General features: G+C 43.8%; 1 protein-coding gene across 1 annotated transcript in view; it reads left to right on the top strand.

The window, feature by feature from the left end:
* Positions 1–2,005: 2,005 nt before the first annotated feature.
* LOC8032554 (retinoblastoma-binding protein 5 homolog) overlaps positions 2,006–21,129 on the top strand; it is a 37,835-nt gene continuing 18,711 nt past the window's right edge. The window contains exons 1-6 of the mRNA XM_029972094.3: positions 2,006–2,218; positions 5,549–5,574; positions 10,630–10,802; positions 14,645–14,785; positions 19,567–19,654; positions 19,719–19,790. Of these exons, the coding sequence (XP_029827954.1) occupies positions 2,200–2,218; positions 5,549–5,574; positions 10,630–10,802; positions 14,645–14,785; positions 19,567–19,654; positions 19,719–19,790 (519 nt within the window). The 5' untranslated portion in view covers positions 2,006–2,199. The remainder of the gene's footprint in view (positions 2,219–5,548; positions 5,575–10,629; positions 10,803–14,644; positions 14,786–19,566; positions 19,655–19,718; positions 19,791–21,129) is intronic.

The following is a 21,129-nucleotide window of genomic DNA, read 5'->3' as shown; positions in this document are numbered from 1 at the left end:
ACACACACACACACACACACACACACACACACACACACACACACACACACACACACACACACACACACACACACACACACACACACACACACACACACACACACACACACACACACACACACACACACACACACACACACACACACACACACACACACACACACACACACACACACACACACACACACACACACACACACACACACACACACACACACACACACACACACACACACACACACACACACACACACACACACACACACACACACACACACACACACACACACACACACACACACACACACACACACACACACACACACACACACACACACACACACACACACACACACACACACACACACACACACACACACACACACACACACACACACACACACACACACACACACACACACACACACACACACACACACACACAAAAAAAAAAAAAAAAAAAAAAAACCTGCCACATTGGAAGAATATAGGAACAGGGATGGGGGGCAACGAGTTTGAATTATGTGGGGGATGGAGAATATACCAACCCTGCCCACCTGTTCCGACGCAACTTCGCACATAATCCGATAATATCCGAGCCTATTTAAAGATCTATATCACATTTCCACTCGATCTGATCGGCATTAATTCCTAATCAGTTTTATTTTCATATGTTCAGGGACAATGCAAGCCAGTTTAAAATACTCTTCTTTTATAATATTACATTTCCGTACTTCTCAATGCAACATTTTCATGGCTGTTCCCCAGATCACGAGAGCCGCGCACAAGTAGCGATCCTCAGTTTGGGCATCTAGGACGTAGTACGTAGCTGTTGTGCGTCTCGTACACACTGCAAAATCTGCGTAAAACGATCCAAAACTTCTTTCAGCAAGCGCTGCGACCCAAGGGGGTATCGGAGGTCGAGCGTGTTAGCGCACCGCAACTCGTACGGCGAAAGGTCCCACTGCCAGGGATCCCCACCCCCACCCGATTCGATCTGTTGTGAGGCACAGACCCCAGGCTAGCAGTCGTACTGTAGTGGCTAAATTTTCTCACCTACAGCCTGAAACGGTGTCGCCAAAACCTAGACAGGCCGATCGCACGCTATTTAAAATAGTGAGCGTCTTATTTTCTTCCGCTGTGCCCAAAATGACGACAGGGCATGCGATTGAAAGACCAGCGGATAGGCGGGCTACCACTCTTGCCTTCGAATCGTTCGGGAGTCGGGCACCTGCATTTGCACCATGATTGAAGAAACAGAAAGAAGCGACGTCAAATCACATTGACACAGAATCACTCCAAGCTTCCTTGCTTGTGCCCTTCAGCTCTGTGCGCCGTCAGCCGTATCAACGGTAATCAAAATTAACAACGCCTGCCGCGCGCGTTCCGCTGCTCATACAAACAACAACAAACAATCAGGGTATTTTGCTGCAGAAAGTTGATTCCGCCAGTTTTAGCGAAATGCGGAGCTCAATCCCCGCTCAACCGACGTTATTCAAGGTATTGAATTTGGCGTAAGGATAGTGTGTTTGGGGTATGCGAAAAAGACTACGGTATTGACTATGGCGTACGCCGAAACGACTACGGTATTGATTTTGGCGTACGCCATAACCACTACCGTAGTCGAAGCGGGGGGGTAGTGAGATCGGCGTCCTACACCGGCGGCGGCGGCGCCACTGATCTTCAGTGGGCGGCGCGATGTGATCGCACTCGGAAGAATCCACTAAAATTTGGCCAATCCGGTTTGGATAAGAATCCACGACATTCCGCATTCCTCATTCATTTTATTTAATTTTGTGGCCACCCATCTGCACTTTAAGTGCAAATAGAGACAGCTAGGATAGCCTTTGTTCCTGCATTACTACCGAGACGCTCAGTTATCTCTGAGGAAACCTTATCGGGAATGATCGGGAACCAGATTTTCCACCTTTTCCACGGAGTTTCAAACTGCGTTTCACGAATCCAATCATCATCATGATAACGAAGTGACGAAGTCGCTTTTGATGTCATAAGCAGTCAAGTCGTAAGCCAACCAGTTCCGGAGAGAAGACGATCGAAGGGTTGAGGACTTGAGAACAGTGGTTATATTAATCGTGGTGAGGTTCCCTGCCGACCTATTTCGGTGCTACTCACCGTACCCAGTGGCTTTCGTTTAAATGGTTATTCGACCAATATAGCGCGTACACGATTAGAAGGAATATGAACCTTGAACTGCTGGGTAAGTAGTGCTTGCATTGGAGACCGATACACTTGATCATATCTCTACTGTAAGTCGACTAATTGACTTGTGCATGACTAACATAATTCCGTTAGAGTTCCTCCTGCTTCGACTTACAAGGCTGAAAGGGGATTTCACGACAGCGTGCTTTGTTTTGCTCGCTTATCGTTCCTGGCATTCTAAGCAAAGACAAAGATGACACCTCTTCCAACATCAACTCCTCACACACCCAGAAGCTCCACTTGAACCATCCTCATCAGTTTTCTTTCATCTCTGTACATCACCACCAGACGTGGCGCCGCAGACCTTAATGGTACGGGCGATTTTCCTTTCTGCGGTGCCGCTGCTCTCCCGAGCAAAAGTAAACATGTAGTCAGATGCATCAGAAAGACAGTGGGAGGGGAAAAAGGGCAGGAACTAGGAAAGCCGTGATCTAGAGAACTAAAAAGCGCAAAAAACACGGACTGGTGCTAATTTTCAACTGATTTAATCAAGGCAAATCACCCAGCACACGTGCGTGAACACTCTTTCCTATCACGCCAACCACATCTGATAAAAGCAACCCATATACACATACAACAGATGACAATGATTTAAACATTCGTATCAGTGCAACGTGACCACACAAAACCATCTAGAAAGAGTAAATCTATACGAACTCCGTCGTGCACCTCGGCCGAAAAGGGCTATACGCACTACGCAAACTTGTATAAAACGAATAGTTGCATAGTGGTAAGGTATCTGTTTTATACACAAGTGGACGTGGTGTGGTCCTTTTTTTTTACTTTTTTTTTTTCTCAAACATTTTGTTTTGTCGTGGCATTTGGCTATATTTACAACATTTCTTTTTTACAATCAACTCTGGAAAAAAAACGCTGTGGCTAGCGTTACGTCCGGACAGAGCACTGAAACGCGTATACCTACCCCCCCCCCCCCCCCCCCCCCCCCCCGCCCTCCTCTCTCCCTACCGTGAACCTAGGGAAGGCGGAGATTTGGACGTAACTTGGGTTACGTCGGACGTAACGCTAGACACTTCGAAAAAAAAACAAAAAAAAACAAACAAATGTTGACGAAACTTTATAGAACTAAATGGTATGGGAGTCTCTTTCCAGAGGTGCAGTCGAGGACAGCGGAACTTGGGTTGCCGGAGTGACGCCGCGAAGCGGCGTGTACGGGTTACGTTTTGTAGTTAGCAGCCGCACACTGTCGCTGCGACGTGGCGTGAATGCAGGCCGAGGGGGGGGTGTTAACGAGCTCCTCAGTGATACTCGCGCCGTTCGAAAAGGGTAAGCCAAATGGCATGAGCTCTTCGCTTAGTGCGTATAGCCATTTCCGGCCAAAGTGCACGGTGTAGTGCGTATAGCTTTACTCATCTAGAAAAGAAACTTCTTTGTCGCTTAGCAAAATCGAAAGCGTGCTGACGCAGTTTTCACCTGACGACTTTATAAAATACGCTTCAACTATTTCCCTCTCAGTCTTGTTATTTGCTCTTTTAATAAATTTTGTTAATTCCAACAGGGGATCACACGCGCACCACATGCAGTGTACTGCAAGATGTCCCCCTGCTTTGATATGAACCGCTAGACGATGTTCACGTGCCCTTTCGTTAAAGCACCGCCCAGTCTGTCCAAAATACACGCGCCCGCACAGCTCGTGCCTTTAAAGGGATACTTCAACGAAATTCGAAATATATCCGTCATGTTCAAATATAGGTTGAATATGATTCACAATATCCATAAATGACAATCACGTTTCTATTTTGAGCCTGGTGGCTCTATTTTTTGTTATAAATAGTCCATTCTGGCAAGCGCTCGGAGAAGGCCCAGCTTAGAGCACGTGACATCCAACGCAATCGTGCTGTAAGTCGTCTCGGGACAAGCAAAGCTACCACGAGGCTGACGTCGAGAGGATGGCCTAGACCAGGGGTGGCCAAACCGCGGCTCGCGAGCCGCATGCGGCTCTTTGCTGGTCCAAGTGCGGCTCGCGGATCCCTCGTAAGGGACCCCCCCCCCCCCCCTTTTTCACCTCTTTCCGCTTTTCTTCAGGAAAAAAAGAAGGATTTCAGAATAAAGCATACTGCAGCTTGCAGTTTGACAGCCTTGTACTGCCATACGTATAGTCGTACAGCCTTGTACCCCTGTACGTACAGTCAGACTCTAAACAAAAGTTAAGTTTGCCCCCCCCCCCACGGCTCTTGGAAGTTCCGTGGTTTTGTTTGCGGCTCTTAGGTCAGGCCAGCTTGGCCACCCCTGGCCTAGACGTTCCAGCCACCGAAGTGGCTGCTTTTGTAAGAATTTTGAGTGACGGGTTAATCTTCTATAATTTTTTAGAGGGACAATAGCGACGTCTGGGACGCACAAAAGGAATTCTCGGGAAGGGGGGAGTTCCTCCTTCCCCTCTTCTCTCGTTGTGGCCGGAGGCGATACAATAACCGTCACTACCTCTCAAGGTTCTTAGATGGGCATTACAAACGAGGCGTTAGCGACATCCACCAGGTGCTCTTTGCTATTGGTTTAATTCGTTTTAAAGTTCCTTTTCGTGTCTTTTTTAACAAGATATTGGTGTGTCCGATGTAATACTGCTCCTTTGAACACATATACGGTAGACCATAAAATTAGCGCCGAAATTGTTGTTTACGAGATTTCGCTGAAGTGTTGGCGCGTGTATATTGGACAGACTGCGCGGTGTTTTAACGAAAGGGTGCATGAACATCGTCTAGCAGTTAGTAACAAAGCGGGGGACACCTTGCAGTACACTGCATGCGGTGCGGGTGTGATCCACTGTTAGAATTAACAAAATTTATTAAAAGAGCAGAAACAAGACTGAGAGGGAAATAGTTGAAGCATATTTTTTAAAGTCCTCAGGTGACAACTGCTTCAGCACACCTTCGATTTTACTAAACGACAAAGAAGTTTCTTTTCTAGATGGTTTTGTGTAGTAACGTTGCACTGATATGAATGCTTAAATCATTGTCATATGTTGTTTGTGTATATGGGTTGCTTTTATCAGATGTGGTTGGCGTGATGGGTTTTACGCATGTGTGCTGGGTGTTTTGCCTTGATTAAATCAGTTTTATGTTAGTGCCAGTTCGTGTTGTATGTGTCTCTTCTTTGTCCATGGTTTTTACGCTTCTTAATCCTCTCGATCGCAATGAACTAACTAGCCCAATCCAAAGTTTAAATTTAGGAAAGTCGAACTGGAAACGAGCAACCTCCTTCTCACAACTGCTTTCCTCGTGCGTGCCCTTTTCCTCCTCTTATGTTGTACCTTACTATAGGCCAAAGAGCTATGACCATATTTATTACTGGCTATTTTTTTCTCTTTTTGCAGAATCGTTTGGCCAGAACTACCCAGAGGTATGTCATGCATTTCATAACTGTGCAATGATCCTGCCTGTCTTCACTATGTAGCAAATGTTTGCAATTCAAATTAGTATCCGCAACATTGCAGTGGACTATTTCTCGCAATAAGACGGCACCCAACACCAAATGCCTGAAACTTCTCTGATGAACTATAACCCCTAAAATATTGTTTTGGGGAAAGTCTGTCAAAAGCCACAATAGGACAACTCTGCATGTCTCTGTTGGTGGAACAGCACAAAACGATCTGTTCTTGAAATCACCTAAGATATGTGATCATTTGCTAGGTCTAAGACAGTGCAAAGATCCACAGAACTTTTCTAGGAAAGAGGTGACACATTGCTTCAGGATGTGTTGTTGCAGTATGTTTCAAGGCTCGAAATCATCCTTCCTGTCTGGAACTTACAAATAGGAATAAGAAACAGCACCTTGAGCTCGAGCACAGTGAAGTTTAGATGATACCCTCTTAAAGTTGTGACCCAGAATAAAAAAAAGAAAGGTCCTTTGCCACCTCGTCTAGCAGATGCAGCCACCATGGACAGTCTGGGCATGGCCAGCACTGCTGCCGGTGGTGGTTCACATCTTCAGTCCAATAACACTGACCTCATAATCATGCGTTTTGGGGTTTCTGCCTTCTTTGCCAAAGAAGCTGCAAGTTGGGTTCACCCAAGTCGAGGCCCAGTTTCATCTATAGTGGATCACAATTCAGCTGTCTTGCTTCTACCACATCATTGCCTCCCTATTGCCGGATATGACTGATGATCTTGATGGCATTTTTTGTCTTGGCCTCCCCCTAAGAACCCCTGCAATCACTTAAACGGCTTTCTCTTCAAGCTGGAAGTGATATTGGAGTCCTCACAAAAGCAGTAGAGCTGCTTACATCTTCAGAATGTGGAGACCACTCTCCCCCTTGTACTTGTGAGCTCAGCTTTTTCTTCAGGTTGCAGGGTCTGCTAGCCACTAACTGCCAACACCCTAAGCTGTACACCAATTCAACTCTGTTGCATCACGCCTCAATGGCGGTGCTTTGAGTGCTCTTCCGGTTTGGGGGGTGTGAGCGGAAATCGCCATGTGGGACAGGCAATCCTGTGTTGTTTTGGAAGAAACCAGACTGAAACCTGCCATCTCATCAAAACACCATGACTGGGGCTTTACCAAAAGAGCCGGAAAAGGTGTGAAGATCAGTTTTTATGTGTCTTGGCCTTCTTGGTTCGTCCAAGGGCATGAAAAGAGAAATCAGACACCGTCGGACCACAATCGCTTGTGCAGAAAGCGCTTTCGGTTGATTTCACGGATACTTGTGGTCGTCAGATTTATTTGTTTTGTTCCAACATGAATGCGGGAAGCCCGTCAGTTCAACCGGACCTCCTGTGAACAACGTTCAGCGAGTCTCAAAGTTCAAACGGTTGTCGGATTGTTCAAACTGTTGTCTGCTGTTTGAAACTTGGTCAAACTCTCTTCTGCTTGATCAAATGACAGTGGCCAGTAGACCAAATGTTGCGATAAGAAGGGCAGGCCTCAAAAGACTTTGTGTTTGAAGGTTGGTTCGGATAACTAGTTTCAATGTAAACAGTTGATACAAGGAGATGCTGATCTTTGTTACCAGTGGCCGTCACTGACTTGTTATGCCTGATTCACTTGGTTCGATTCTGCTTGCGATTCTTAGTATCGACATCGAGCATCGTAGCTACCGTCTGTACTTTTGCAGCGCGAGTAACGTCGCGACTGAAAATAGCGAGCAGAATCCTGTGATGTGATTACTGTGCCATCTGTGCCAAACTGTGGCAAAGTGGTTACACTGCTAGATCCTGCTACATTTCGACAAATGAGATGAATTTGTGCCAACGTTGCGCCAAAGCGCAATTTCCCTTTATTAATACTGAAAATATAGTAGCTACACGGCTGAATCATTACGGTAGGCTTGTCAAAATTTTCAGAACTTTAGATTATTGCCTTAAATAACGCGCTACTCAACTTGACCTCTTTATCAGACACGGATGGTACTCGGCAGTTGCACAATGTTTTCATGTTCGGGGTCTGTTCTGGTGGGTTAGGTAGCTTCGTTGAGTGCGCTTTTCACCGCACGCTGGTGTACTGCAGTAAAGCGAAAACTGCGCAGTAAGAGTCGCAATTTCTGGTACTCGCTTTGCCGCAGCACAGCCACACACAAAAGAGAAACCACTTCTCCAGAGAGAGGCACTGCACACACAGGCGTCAAGTATATTAACAAAAAAAAAATAGTGTAATAAGTAGTGATGCAACAACTCTACCCTGCAGTAAAAAATCCCAAATAAAACTGCGGCTAGTACATAAAATAGATTAAGATATTGTGACGATTTTTTTTGTTGGAATTCGAGATTTAGTAGGGATACTTGTGTATTGTGGAAAGATCTATATGGATTTCATCGTAAGCGTTTTTTTTTTTTTTTGTCAACTTCCTCATTTAGTTGTTACCTTTACATAGGTTCCATTTCTGCATTGGCACAGTGAACGGAGTAAACTAAAGCCACATTAGCTGCAGTAGTGGATAGAAACTTGGGAATAACATTAAAGAGTTTGACTGGATCGTTTCTAAGGCATATTTACTGTTCACATGCTAATTTTTGTTATGAAGTCCTAGATATAGATTTTAATTGATGCCAATCAAATAACAAATGCCTTGTTTTTATTTGAATTAACAATTGCAGTTTTATTAGAACCTGTAGGATTTTAATAAAACATGAAATTGGGTGCTCAATATTATTCTGTTTTAACATAATTTTCATATTGTCCTTTGTCATTAAAGAGGCACTGACACCTCCAAAATTTATTTTTTATTTTTGTCCGGGCGATTTTTTATGGTGTCAGAAAACTACCCAATCAATATTTTGCTACAGCGTCACATATATTTTTAATAAAGTAAAAAAATGTAACAGCTTGAAACCAGAACCGAAACTGGACTGGCGAGGAAGAAGAATTATGGAGCAGGAGAGAGGTGGCAGGAAGTCATGTGGCGGCGATACTTTTTTTATTAAAGACGAGCGTGTTGGTGATCTACATTTACTTAAAACGAAAAAAACAGACGACACAGCTTCCTTTCCAAGCAACGCATTTGCAGCTTTTTTTTAAATATTGTGTGTGTGCCTTCGATGACCTATGACTTTGATTAAATTTGGTGGTCGTGTCTAAACCTTAGAAAACGGCCCATGACCATAGAGAAGAGAGTGAGCGCGACTGAAACCGGCCAGTTCTCGACCAGCGGTTTTTGGGCGGAAAGAGACTGAATTTCGGGCTGCAAATTTTGTTCTGGGTAGTGGGGCTCTCATATGTCATGTACAACTAAAAACCTCGGCAAGCATAAATACCTTGTCAGTGTCCCTTTAAGCATATTGTTGTCGTGCCTGGTAATTATACACTGAAAAGCTAGTTTGTTTGAGGAAATCAAATATGTCGTGCAATTGACGCTGTCAGAAAGTTGCTCAGAAGAGGGAAGAAAGTGTAAACCTATGCTCCAGATGGTCCTTTTGCTGCTCCAAAATGAACTTTTAGCTGCTCCAAAACGTGCTCCAAGATGACTCAAACCAATCATATCACTGGGAATCTCGCCATGTGAATCAGGCTTTAGCGTCTGTTTTGCGGCATTCACGTGGAGTGAATCGCTGCACGTCTTATTATTTACACTAAAATTTTGTGATGCATCAAGCCTCGTTAATTTCGCTCACACCACTAAAGTAGTAAGACATTGATGGGAAGAGATAGAATCAACCATTCCAATGCGAAAAAGAGCACGGGGGCTCACATCGATGCCGACAACATCACATTCCCCAATGGTTTGTTGATGTGGGATGCTGCACTTCTTGCCCACACCCCATCGCGCATGTGCGCTGCCGGTGGCGTACGGCTAGGGGCGCTCCGGTTTGTTCGTAAACATGAGTTGGTGTATTCTTACAAAACCGTGAGACAAGGGAAAAAAGAAACAACAAAAAACAACACATGGACATTTTTATTTTTATTTGTGTTTTCTTTTTCTTATCTCTGGGTTTTATATGTACGACCGTTCACCAACTAGCCTGCACTATTACATGTCTGTCCCCATCTCTCCCTTTTGTTTAGCTATCATTAAATTATTATAGGAGCATTTTCTTTAAGAAATGGGGCAATGTTTCTGGGGTGCTTTGATACAGACGACGTCGGAATGCGATACCTTTGCTTGCCTTTTGTTGCCGGCTTGCTCGCACACACCCATTGTTGCTAGTGCCAGACCGGCAGGTGCCACCATGCACAACACTGGGGTCCCGGCAATCTCCCCAGATACGTGCAGGCCCCTGGGGCTGGGGCTCCTTGAGAGGGGGTCTCGGATGTCCGCTGCTGGCAATGCCAGTGTCACCAATTGGCCTTGACTGAAGGCATTAGTTGTCAAAGACGCCGACAGCCTGTTTTTGCGCTGTCCTCGAGTACCGGCGTCTGGTGGCTGCCAGGCGGTGCCGTAGTGGGCCGTCAGAGATTTCGTATCTTTCTTGGCTGTACCCGTCTGGTAGTACTTTCAATGTGTGTCAGTATGATATGTTCTGGGGATGTCTCAGTGAAGTTGGCTGCAAAAAATTCAAAAGTTCTGGTTTTGTGTTATAGGCAGGTATGCTTGTGCTTCAGTAAAGTGTGATCAGCACTGTACTTGACTTCTAATATATATTGGGCCACTAAACTATTTATGACATGCTTGCTTCACCACAAAATACTTGCTCACTGTACTGGTTGTTTGCATGGACAACTTCTACCTGCAGTGTAACTTTCTCTCCAGTCAAACTTGTTAATCTCTGAAAGCAGCCAAAAGTGGTACACAGTAAGAACCATGATGACTTTTGACTGTCGGTGCACCCTGTTTGGACTGTCACTGCTTGTTGGACATTCAGTGTGCTATTACAGCTGATACAGCATTAAACTTGAACAAAAATGTTTTTTTCTGACGCAGTTCAGGCCCCGGTACCTATTAAGAGGGAGCTGCATGAGCTGATGGAGTTGACAGTACATTTGTATATTTGTGTCCTTACAACTACTTTTTCTGTTTTTCTAAAGGAATTTGATGGAGCTTTGGACTGCATCAGCTTGGCAGTCACATGTGCTTTCAACAAGCGTGGAACGCTTCTGGCTGTTGGCTGCAACGACGGTCGGATTGTCATCTGGGACTTCTTGACACGAGGCATTGCCAAGATCATCAGTGCGCACGTGCACCCTGTGTGCTCCCTCTGGTCAGTCCTAGTTGGAATTTTGAGACCGTGTGCCATGCACCTCTTGCATACATGCTGGGGTTCAGCGTTCCCAGATCAGAATAAAAAGAAAATATATGGATATATGTAAAAATGTGCTAAGAGGTTTGGGGAACTTGTGGTATAGCAGAAAATGCAGAAACGAATAATCCTGGACATCTACGTTTTTTTTAAGATAATCTGCTCATTGCAGCCTATTTTGGAAGATAAGGACTCAAAAAGGGTAGAGCAGTCAGGCCAACAAATACCACGAGGATACAAAATTAATTAAAAGGATCAAGAAAATTTTAAAAAAAATTTTAAATACATATAGAACCTTTTTTTCTAAATCATACAGTTTCCACTTTCTAAGGTGTTTATTTTGTTGCCAAATGTTTTTCTGGAATTTTCAGGTAAATATTTATTCAGATATAGGTGAAAGCATTTTTATGTGCACGTCTTCCTTCTGTTTCATAATATGCACAACACAGCCAATAAAAGTTGGTTTCTGGGCCTCTTTGCAAAAATTTTAAATTCCTATAAACTTGACACCATGTGAAGTCTGCCCTCTGCTGAGTGTCTCATTGAAATAGTTTTATGTAACAGCTTCCGTTTATAAAAAAACATTAATTTTACATTGCCTCACAAACCTAGCACAGGCTCACTGTCTCTGGTATAACCTGTGACATCATTTCAACCTTTTCACTTCATTTTATTTCAGCCTTGAATTGAATATGTAGCAAGGACACCATTTCAGCCTTTTCACTTCATTTTATTGCAGCCTTGATTTGAATATGCAGCAAAAGCTTCAAATATCAGCTTGTGGCTCCACTTCATGTGCACTCATGATGTCGGGCATACTTGAAACCAAGGGAGCTTGTGCTTCTATCCTCTGCAGTGCATACTCTTAAAGCTAGAGTTGAAGGTTCGACAAAAGGGAGCCTACGAAGGATGACTAGCGAAAAGTCTAACAGTGTATGCTTGTTAGGAGCTCTCATTTTATTTCTTCACACCTTTTTTATTGAAGAAGTGGGATATTTAGTTTTAAATATAATTTTATTCTATTCTGCAATCTAAGAATGCCATTCATTTTATTAACAAATACAAATTTACTCCTGCACAACTTAGTGCAGACTTTCAGATATCTTATTCGCCTTAGAATGGTCAAAATACTGCAGGGGTGGAACGGGTGTGCAATTTTGCGCCAGACGCATTTGTTTGCGCCATCTTGCGGTAACTGCGTTACAGCCAATACCTCGCGCCATTATCGCAATACGTGCGTCAAAATATTTTATTTTGTCTTGGTTTCGGTTTTTATCGACTCGATTGGCAACAATGAGCGTGTTTAGCTTGGTCGACCTTGCAATCCTTTGTTCTGTTTATCCTCCCTGTGTATCCCGAGTTTGAAGCGCACGAAAAAACTTGGGGGTCGGATGTTAAGTTCTACACCACCTACGACTGGATTGTTATTCTTCAACCATAAGCGGTCAAGCGAGTCGGCCGGGGTGAGGTCAAGTCGTTAAGCGTCAGATTGCCTGAGTCTCTGCGCCCCGGGATCCGGACGTCAGCCAGTTGAAAACAAACGAGCAAACTGTTCCTTTTAGTACTTCATCGTTAGAAGTTGGAAGCTTATTCCTGCAAGATAAATCGTGATTTGATAGAATTGAAACGGGGTCCAATCCGAAACTTTGCCGGCCAGCAGCTCTTACGCGAGCGGTAGATCTGCTCGGCGTACTTTAACCTTGCTCCTGCTTATCGCTTCGAATACGATAACTCTGTTAATTGTAGTCTGATGCTTCTATATTGAGTTGCACAGTAGTATAGACTCGAAATATGTTGTCCTGTTTCTCCGCGCAACTGCACGTTTGTTGCTTATGCACGTCACGTGTTTCGCACATATAATTACTATGTCAAGCACGTGTGGGTTGTGCGATAAGCAGTGCTGGTTTGCATTTTGAGCAGCTGAAAGCCACTCAGAAATTATCCAGGACACTATCTTCTGAAACATATGGTACTTCCTTTTTGGTTCTCATTAAGGCTCACAAAGTTTCAAGTTTTTGTGTCTGTTACACTGTTATCCTATCTACCTAGGTCCCTAACCACTCATGTTCACCTGTGCTGCTCAGCACAATTGATATTGATCCTGTTCTTGTCTAAGACACAAGCTGAAGTGCAATGAAAGCTGATCTGAGCTTTAGCTGCTCCCAACCTGCTCCAAAACAGCTGTTTCAGCTGCTCCCAAGTACATTTCATGAGTGCCACCCCTGTACTGGGAGAGCCCCCCTTAATTGATTTGTTGGGCAAGAAATCATGCATTTGGTTTAGACTTTTATCCGTATTACTAGGCTCACCTCTGCTACATGTTTCACCTAAATATCTTTTTTACATTATTTTTGCATCTGAAGCCTTTAAAGCAAAAGCAGAAATGGGGAAACCACCCTTTGATTTCGTCTTCATTTGAGAAAGAAGTACACCCTGCTCTTTTCTGTGGGGAATAACTCGGAGGCTACTCCTTTTGGGAGAGTGGGAGAGAAGAGTTTGAGAGGGAATGTAGAGAAGCCACTGGGAAAGGGTTTTCTACACGGCAGAAGAGGATTCTGTAGGTTGGTCTTTAAGCAAGGTTAAGGAACATGAAATTTGGAAGTTATGTTTGTATGGACAGTCAGGATTTTATTGCTTAGAAACATTGTACCCCAAGCTTGTACCCCAAGCTCTTTGAGTCTGTCCTAAGTAGTCTGAATGAAGAACATATATCCGAAAGGTATTTGATATACTCATCTATTTGTCAATGAATAGCTAGGTAGTCATGGCATCACATCAATTCTATAAGTGTCATATTGAATAATAATGTGTAACATTTTACTAGCTATATGAATATCCATAAGTCACCAAAACTTAGAAGAGGTTTTTTCCTCTCATAGAAATACTGTCGCCGACTGATTTTTCGGACGGCCATAATTCGGACTTGTTCAGTATTTTGGACCTAAATCCGTGACGTACCCGATGGAAATAGTGCATATTCACGACCGATGTATCGGACAGCTTGAAGTCCATTGTTCGGACAAGATCGCCGCGAGCGATCTGCTGGAAACGCCAACGAAAAGCGGCCATTTTGGATTTTCTGTTGGTTGCACATGGATTGGCTTGGTTTGGCAGCGCTGTTTGAGTACTGCTAAGTCCTACTGCTAGGTAGCGCTGTACGGCATTTTTTTCTCTAGTTGCGTGGCATTATCATCATCATTGTTGTTACCATTTTGCTTTGTTCATTCGCCATTGCAGTTGTGGACCTCCCACTCTCATCTTTTTGGACTATGCTGGCTTGGACGTCATTGGCTCATCTTTTCTTCCACTTTGCGATGTGTTGCTAAGAGGTGCAGAAAGTACTCAACCATAACGCTAGAAAAGAAGGCAGCAATTCTCAAGCTAATAGAAAGTTGCCAAACGCAAACAGGCGTAACCTGAAGCAAGGCACTATTTACGGCATTTTTAAGCCCGTTTAGACATAATAGAGGCAAGCTTTTAATCTGCTTATTTTTTGCACTGCTCTATTATTTGGATATTTTTTTGGTCCCTACGAAGACTGAAAAATTGGTCGGCGACTGTATCGGTAGAAAGCATGAAAAACTTGCTACTGAAATAAAGGTCAGGAAATAATCACCAAACTTCTAGATGTGGATTCCAAAATATTCTCAACATTTTTTCATTGTAAAAGACCAGAAACGAATGCCAGATTTTGAAAAGTGGGAACTGATTACCCTTAGTTATATTTTGTGGCACATATCAGAGATTTTCTGCATTTAACTGCATGCGCAATGGTACAATATCTTTCTTGTTGTCATTGGCAGCTTCAGTCGGAACGGTCACAAGCTGCTTAGTGCTTCCACAGACAACAGCGTCTGCATCTGGGATGTGCTCTCCGGAGAGTGTGATCAGAAGTATCGGTTTCCATCTCCGATTTTGAAAGTGCAGTTTCATCCCAGGAATGAGTATGTATATCTTTTCCTATAACCCTTTGAATGTTTTCTTTGTTATATATACACTTGCATACAATTGTTCTGGCAGCCAAATGAGAATGATCAACGACAAAGACAAAACACATACCATAAAACACATACCACAGAACAAATCATTATTGTATTAGTACCTCGAGTGGCTTTGTCAGTACTACTACAATGTGCCACAGCTAATCTTACACTGTTTGCCAATTAGACCAGAAGATTATGCAAAGTAATATAAAAAAAAGTTATAAGTGAAGAGTTACAGTAAAAACGAAGTTTGGTAGGGATGGGCGAATATTCGGTTATTACGAATAGCCAATCGAATTCTGTTCTATTCGGCATTCGCTTTGAATCGAATTTATGTATTCAACAATATTGAATTATTTGACAATATTGAATCATTCAACAATATAGGATTATTCAACCTTTTAAATACAGTCAAACCCGACTATATCGAACCTGTTTACATCGAATTATTCCTTACATCGAGAAATTTTTGTGCACAGTAATGTTACAGTGATAATATATAGCAAAAACTATAGTTGCATCGAACAAAAATAGCAGCCGCTACCTATATATTGAACTGCACAGAGCGCCGTTTTGCTCTGCAAGCTGACTTTCCCCCAACGCGACTGGCCGCATTGGGGGAAAGCCAGCTTGCAAAGCACGCTGGCTTTTTTTTTTTTTTTTTTGAGGCCGCGTTGATTGCAGAGATGTAAAGAAAATATAGCTTTTGCGGAGAGAGGGTGCTCTGTGCTCCCTCTCCCCGCTCTGTCCGCAAACGAGAATATTATTTTTTCAACCGCCCGGAAAAAAAAAAAGGAAAAACAGTTTGTTTTGTTAGTTGGTTTTCCCCAACGCGGCCACCCGTTGTAAGGGAAAGCCAACTTGCAGAGCAAATCGGCGCTCCGCAGGACAAGGTGCTCCCGCTCGGACGTGCTCCGTGCTCTCGGCATAGTTCGGCGCTAATGCGCGAATATAGAAGGCAGCGGCCTCAGCATTTTGGAGTCCGTTGATAGCGCAGAAAAATATCGTTATCGCGGATGCAATGAAGAAAAAGCAGCAGAAGATGCAAGACTACTTCATTGTGTAATATTTCAGCAGAAAGTGGATTTTTGAGATTCACATTCATTAAAACTTTTATATAGAATTACCAGCTATATCGAACTGGTAGATGTTTTTTTGCGAGTTCGATATAAACGGGTTTGACTTACTCTGGCTTGGATTTCCGGCCAGGTGGCGCAAGCTTCCGACCATTTTGACCACTTCATACTCCCGAACTCAGTACACTTGAAATTAACAATTACAGTACTTGTAATACCAAATAAGGGAAAATATAAAACTATAGTTTAAACATATCTTGTGATATTTGTTGCTTGTACTATTCAAACTAATCAATTTGAAATTATTTGGCCAAAATCCTTATTCGCTTCGACTTCGATTCAGACCCATAATCTTCTATTCACCCATGCCTAAAGTTTGGCGTTTTTTTTTAATAATTTGTTTAGTGGCCACATCAAATTGGCCTGAGAAAGCAGTTTCTCATTTTGTCCTTTTTATAGTGCATCCTCGTTTTTGAAACAAGCGCCTTGAAGTTCGGCTCTAATGGCAAGTTACAGTCCTCTGCAGCTCAGTTAGGTGTTTGTCCGTTGGGGTCGCACGCTACTTTTGATTTTACTAACTACATTGTGGAAAAGAGTGCCTCCCAGCAGTACATTGAACTAAATATTGACAGAAGTTTCTGGCCTATAGGATAGAGTGGCACAAGGCTGCCAAAACTCAAACTGTTGTTTTGCTCTGTCCCTTTTCTTGATTTTTTTTTGGGGGGGAGGAGGGGCGGGTTACTTCTACTAGGGAGCTGCGAGCCGCACTTGGGGCCTTGAAAGAGTCACATGTGGCTCGCAAGCCACAGTGTGGCCACCCTTAGTAGGAACCATTTCAATAATGGGGTTTCTGACTGGTGTCATTTTCAGCATGGGGACAACTGCTTTGCTTGCTTTGCAAAGTAGTTGTGAATTTGTAAACGTTTGAATGGTAAACAAGGACTTCACTACAGTTTAGAAAGGTGCATGCTGAACAAGCAATTTATGTTATAAAATTGAATGGCTTTGTAGCAAAAAGTGGCGCACGATTATTTAAAAAGATATTTTTCATTTACATTTGAGAGAAAATTAGAACTGCAAATTGTAACGTCGGCAGCGTTGCTGTTAGGGTTTGCAAGTCTCAAACTCGCACGATTGAATGCACTCTTTTTGTCAATCGCACCTGCAGTATTGTTTTTTCTTCATCGTCGTTGTGGCTCTTGTTGCTACAATTTGTTATTTGGGAAACTACCTTGTATGTAAAATAGGATAGTAATAATAATGTCAGCGGCATAACTTACTGCAATGAGATTGTAATTGAATTGCATTATACCGTAAAATACCACGGAAGCACCTGCTTCATTTAAGCACCCACTACAGTGTAGACCACATATAACGTATGTCGCGGGAGTAGAGAAAATCCGCACTATAAGCGGTACCGCGCTATAATTAAAACATCAATTTTTCAGGCCAAAATACATGCCATGAGACAACTTACCTTTGTAAAACAATTTATTTTATGTTAGATGAAAAATAAAGCTTAGTTTGAGGAAAGTCTATTTCACCAGACTAGTACACCTCTCTCAAGTGTGTTACACATTTTGAAAGAAATGAGCGACTTTTGCCTGGCGCAGCCTTCTAGCGGTGTCGCGGGTTGCGGACGGATTGCTAACCCTAATGACTTTTCTCCGGTGATGAAAACGTGTGAAAATTCGCATCCTTTATACGGTACGCGCCAGTAATACCTTCAACTTGAGCACAGGCATGAAATGCTCCAAATAAGAAGTCCGGACGATGTTCGAAAACACAAATGCTTAGAAAGCACCACTGTAGTCGGAAGTAAACGAACACGACGACACGGGCGTTTCTGGCGTCTTCAGAGTGCCGCCACGACATTGCCGCACGAGTAGGTGGACCTTCCCTTCTGGTACGTGCTGGGTTATCATAGTGACACACGACGAAAATTCACAGTCAAGGATAGTGCTTTTACGCGGAACGATGAGCTTCCACCACGCCGTCTACGTCGACGATCACAACCGACGCCATGTTTGCGGATAGAAGAAGCTGCCCCGCGACCGGCATGCAACGCGCGCAAACACTTCTCCTCGACCTGCGGTTGGTCTGTCGTTGCGGCTGTTTCCTAAAACGCTGCGGAGGGACGCACGCACGTGAACGACACGTGCGTGCGTTCCTCCGTTGCTATGGCAACTGAAGCTTCTCTCTTCGCTTCTCTCCGCTTCTTCAAGCAACCTCCTTGCCCCGCCGCGAGTGCCGCTTGCGGCTAGTGCCGTTATCTTGGTTATCTAGTGTCGCACAGGGAAGCGTGCTCGCTGTAGGGAACCTACATACTCACCGACTCCGTGAGTCGGCGAGCATGTAGGTTCCCTAGCTCGCTGCGCCGGTCGGCACGGTCGGCGGGCTGTTTCAGAAACAGCACTATAACCGGTATTTCCCTTCGCGCGCCTGCATTTTAAGCGGTATGTAACTACATGGAGTTCTATGGGAGGCGAACCGGTGGTTTAAAAAAGCCACGTTATACCCGGTCCAGCACTATAAGCGGTTACGTTGTAAGTGGTCTTTACTGTATTAATGTGTTCCAAACTTGGGAATTCTGCAAATGATACGTTAATTGCCCGATTTGACCAGACAAGCTCCCATGTCTAGAATAATCCACTTTTCAGTGAAGGTGGAGCGGGTGCTCCCCGGTATTTTATGGTAGTCTGCTGCAGTTCCAGGAAAGTAGGACAAGCCCTTTCCACAGAGCTCTCTGCTTGCCATGATTGGTTGTTTCTTCCTCTTCTCTCGCCTCCTCTCCAGCATCTGTCCTGCTAAAGTAGAAAGGGTGGAGGGTTTGGTGCAAGGACCTGATCCCGTTTTCTTAACCTGCAACAGACCATAGTGCAATCTATTTAATGTATGTCGCTGTCTATGCGACTGGTTCTCCATCTGAAAACAAGACCCTTATCAGTTTTCTCAGCAATGAGGAAGTTGTTAAGTCAGTGAGTTCAGAGGTGAGTGTTTTAATTCAAGTTACGTGGTTTGCCTTCCTGTGAAGACCACTGGTATATGGTGACCATTTAAATTTCTGTGTACCGTAGGATACCACGCATCCGCCCATACCACACTAAGCGCCCATACCCAGATTTCTAAGATCTGAGAAAATATGCACAGCGTGTTGATATGTAAAATTGATGACCGGACAAGCGCCCATCCCCCATTTGTTCGCGATTATCTCTAAATTTTGAGTGGGTGCTTGCCCAGTATTTTACGGTGAGTAAAATCCACGCCATTTCTCTGGTTTCATTTTCGAAACAATATCCATCCAATTACTATTACAAGAGAAACTGCACGCCAGTTCAGTGTGATTCCTGATGAAACAGCCGCCAGTGTAGCAGACACCAGTATTGCAGTCTGGGCTAATATTGATGACTTGCTCTATCTTCACGCTGATAGAATCGTGCCACCAGATCCCATTTTTATTGTTGACTATTAGCGAAAACACTTCCTCTTTCCAAAGTATTTGGCTAACATAAAGCCAACTTCTCAAATCCAGGCATCACAAATATGCAAAAAAACACCCTGGTCTTGTTGCCTGGTCACACTTTTCTTCATCATGCAATTCATTTAGCTTTTCACTATAGCATACTCCATGAAGTACTAACAAGATTTATTTGTTTGGTTTTCCAGCAAAACATTTCTTGTGTGCCCCATCAAGCATGCCGCAGTGCTTGTGCACATGGACGGTGCTCATTCGACCATTCCTCTGGATGATGAGGTCTGAGCTCAACCTTTCTGATCACCTTTCAGTGGTTGGTACTAATATTATATCTTGCTTGCAGTCTGACCTGAACATTGTGGCTTCGTTTGACAGACGGGGAAATCATATCTACACAGGCAATGCCAAGGGCAAGGTGAGAAGGCCCTATTTCTTGCTGCCTTTATGGTGCTAGTTTTTGCCTCTAGGCACAGAAATGTTTGTGTTGGGTGCAAGTTCACATATGAAAAAGGAATGCTGGGCACCTCACACTCATTCCATGACAATCTGACTGTTCACAATGGGTAATTACAGGAACAGTTTCTCATTCATGTGGAAACAGGAGGCTTAGAGATTCTCATAGATTTTAATGAACTTTTGTTACAGAGAAAGGGTGGAGGCCAAACACAAAGAGTGAAAAAGAAACATGTAGGTAGAAATCACTACAGTAAACTTTCGTTAATTCGACCCCGACGGGACCTTGAAATTAGGTCAAATTATCCGAATGATTGAATAAAAAAAAAAAAGGGCCGAAAAGCGGTTAAAATTAAACTTCCTTTTATTGTCCAAAGTACTCACGGATGGTCTACTGCCGTCTGCACTTCAAGCGCATGTCTAAAAGCATGCTCCAAAGAACTAAATGTCACATCCCCAGAAAAATGCGCACTACAAAAAAAAAAAATTACGAATTGATATTGGTGCTGGACAGCTAGTCCGTCCACAACAAAAGAAAAATAACAAAAAAAAAGGGAAAAAAGTTTGCGCTTTTTGGCGCTCAAGATGGACCACACACGATGCTACAGAAAAGCGCTTTGAAAGCGCACGCTGAGTAAGCTTAAGGAGTCGACTTTGGCGCTAAGCACCCAGACCATCGGCAAAAAAAAACAAAGGAACCCGCGTTTTTTGGAGCGGGTTCTACAAAAAAGTGCTTTGAGAGCGCGCGCTGTCTGCACGCCCGCACATGCTATGTTCTCCACGCTACTCCACGGCAGCTTGGTTGCGCTGGCTCGTGTCATCCGCTATGGTCCATCTCAATGTCGTAGAGGAGCATGCGCATATTTGTACATGTTCGGCTTTGAAGCAAAGAGCCCGTGTTTTGCCATACACTTGTGGTTTTTCTGCCTTGGTGCCGTGCAACGTGAGCCTGCGCGCATTCGCTTGGGACGAATTATCCGGTGTGGGGTCTTCCCGAGTTCGAACTATCAAACTTTTCCTCGCATAGAAATATATGGGCGCTCGCCGGGACTTTTGAACACGATCGAATTAACCGAGGTCGAACTAACGAAAGTTTACTGTACTAAACATTTACAACTTCGGACAACTCTTCTTGGCTTCATTTACTCAATCTTTGAAGTGTTGCCGTGGTAGGTTGTCTTTGATGGGATGAGTGTCTCTTACTGCAAGGTTGATAAGCGATATGTGAGACAGCCCATAATCGCTCACAGCTGTTGTGCTTATCTTCACCAGTGACTTTTTTATTACTATGTTTCGAGGGC

The sequence above is a fragment of the Ixodes scapularis genome, unplaced genomic scaffold (assembly GCF_016920785.2).
Source record: "Ixodes scapularis isolate PalLabHiFi unplaced genomic scaffold, ASM1692078v2 PGA_scaffold0__279_contigs__length_252992795, whole genome shotgun sequence".
NCBI lineage: Eukaryota > Metazoa > Arthropoda > Arachnida > Ixodida > Ixodidae > Ixodes > Ixodes scapularis.
The sequence above is the reverse complement of the archived record's forward strand: the minus strand, read 5'-3'. Positions and strand labels throughout refer to the sequence as shown.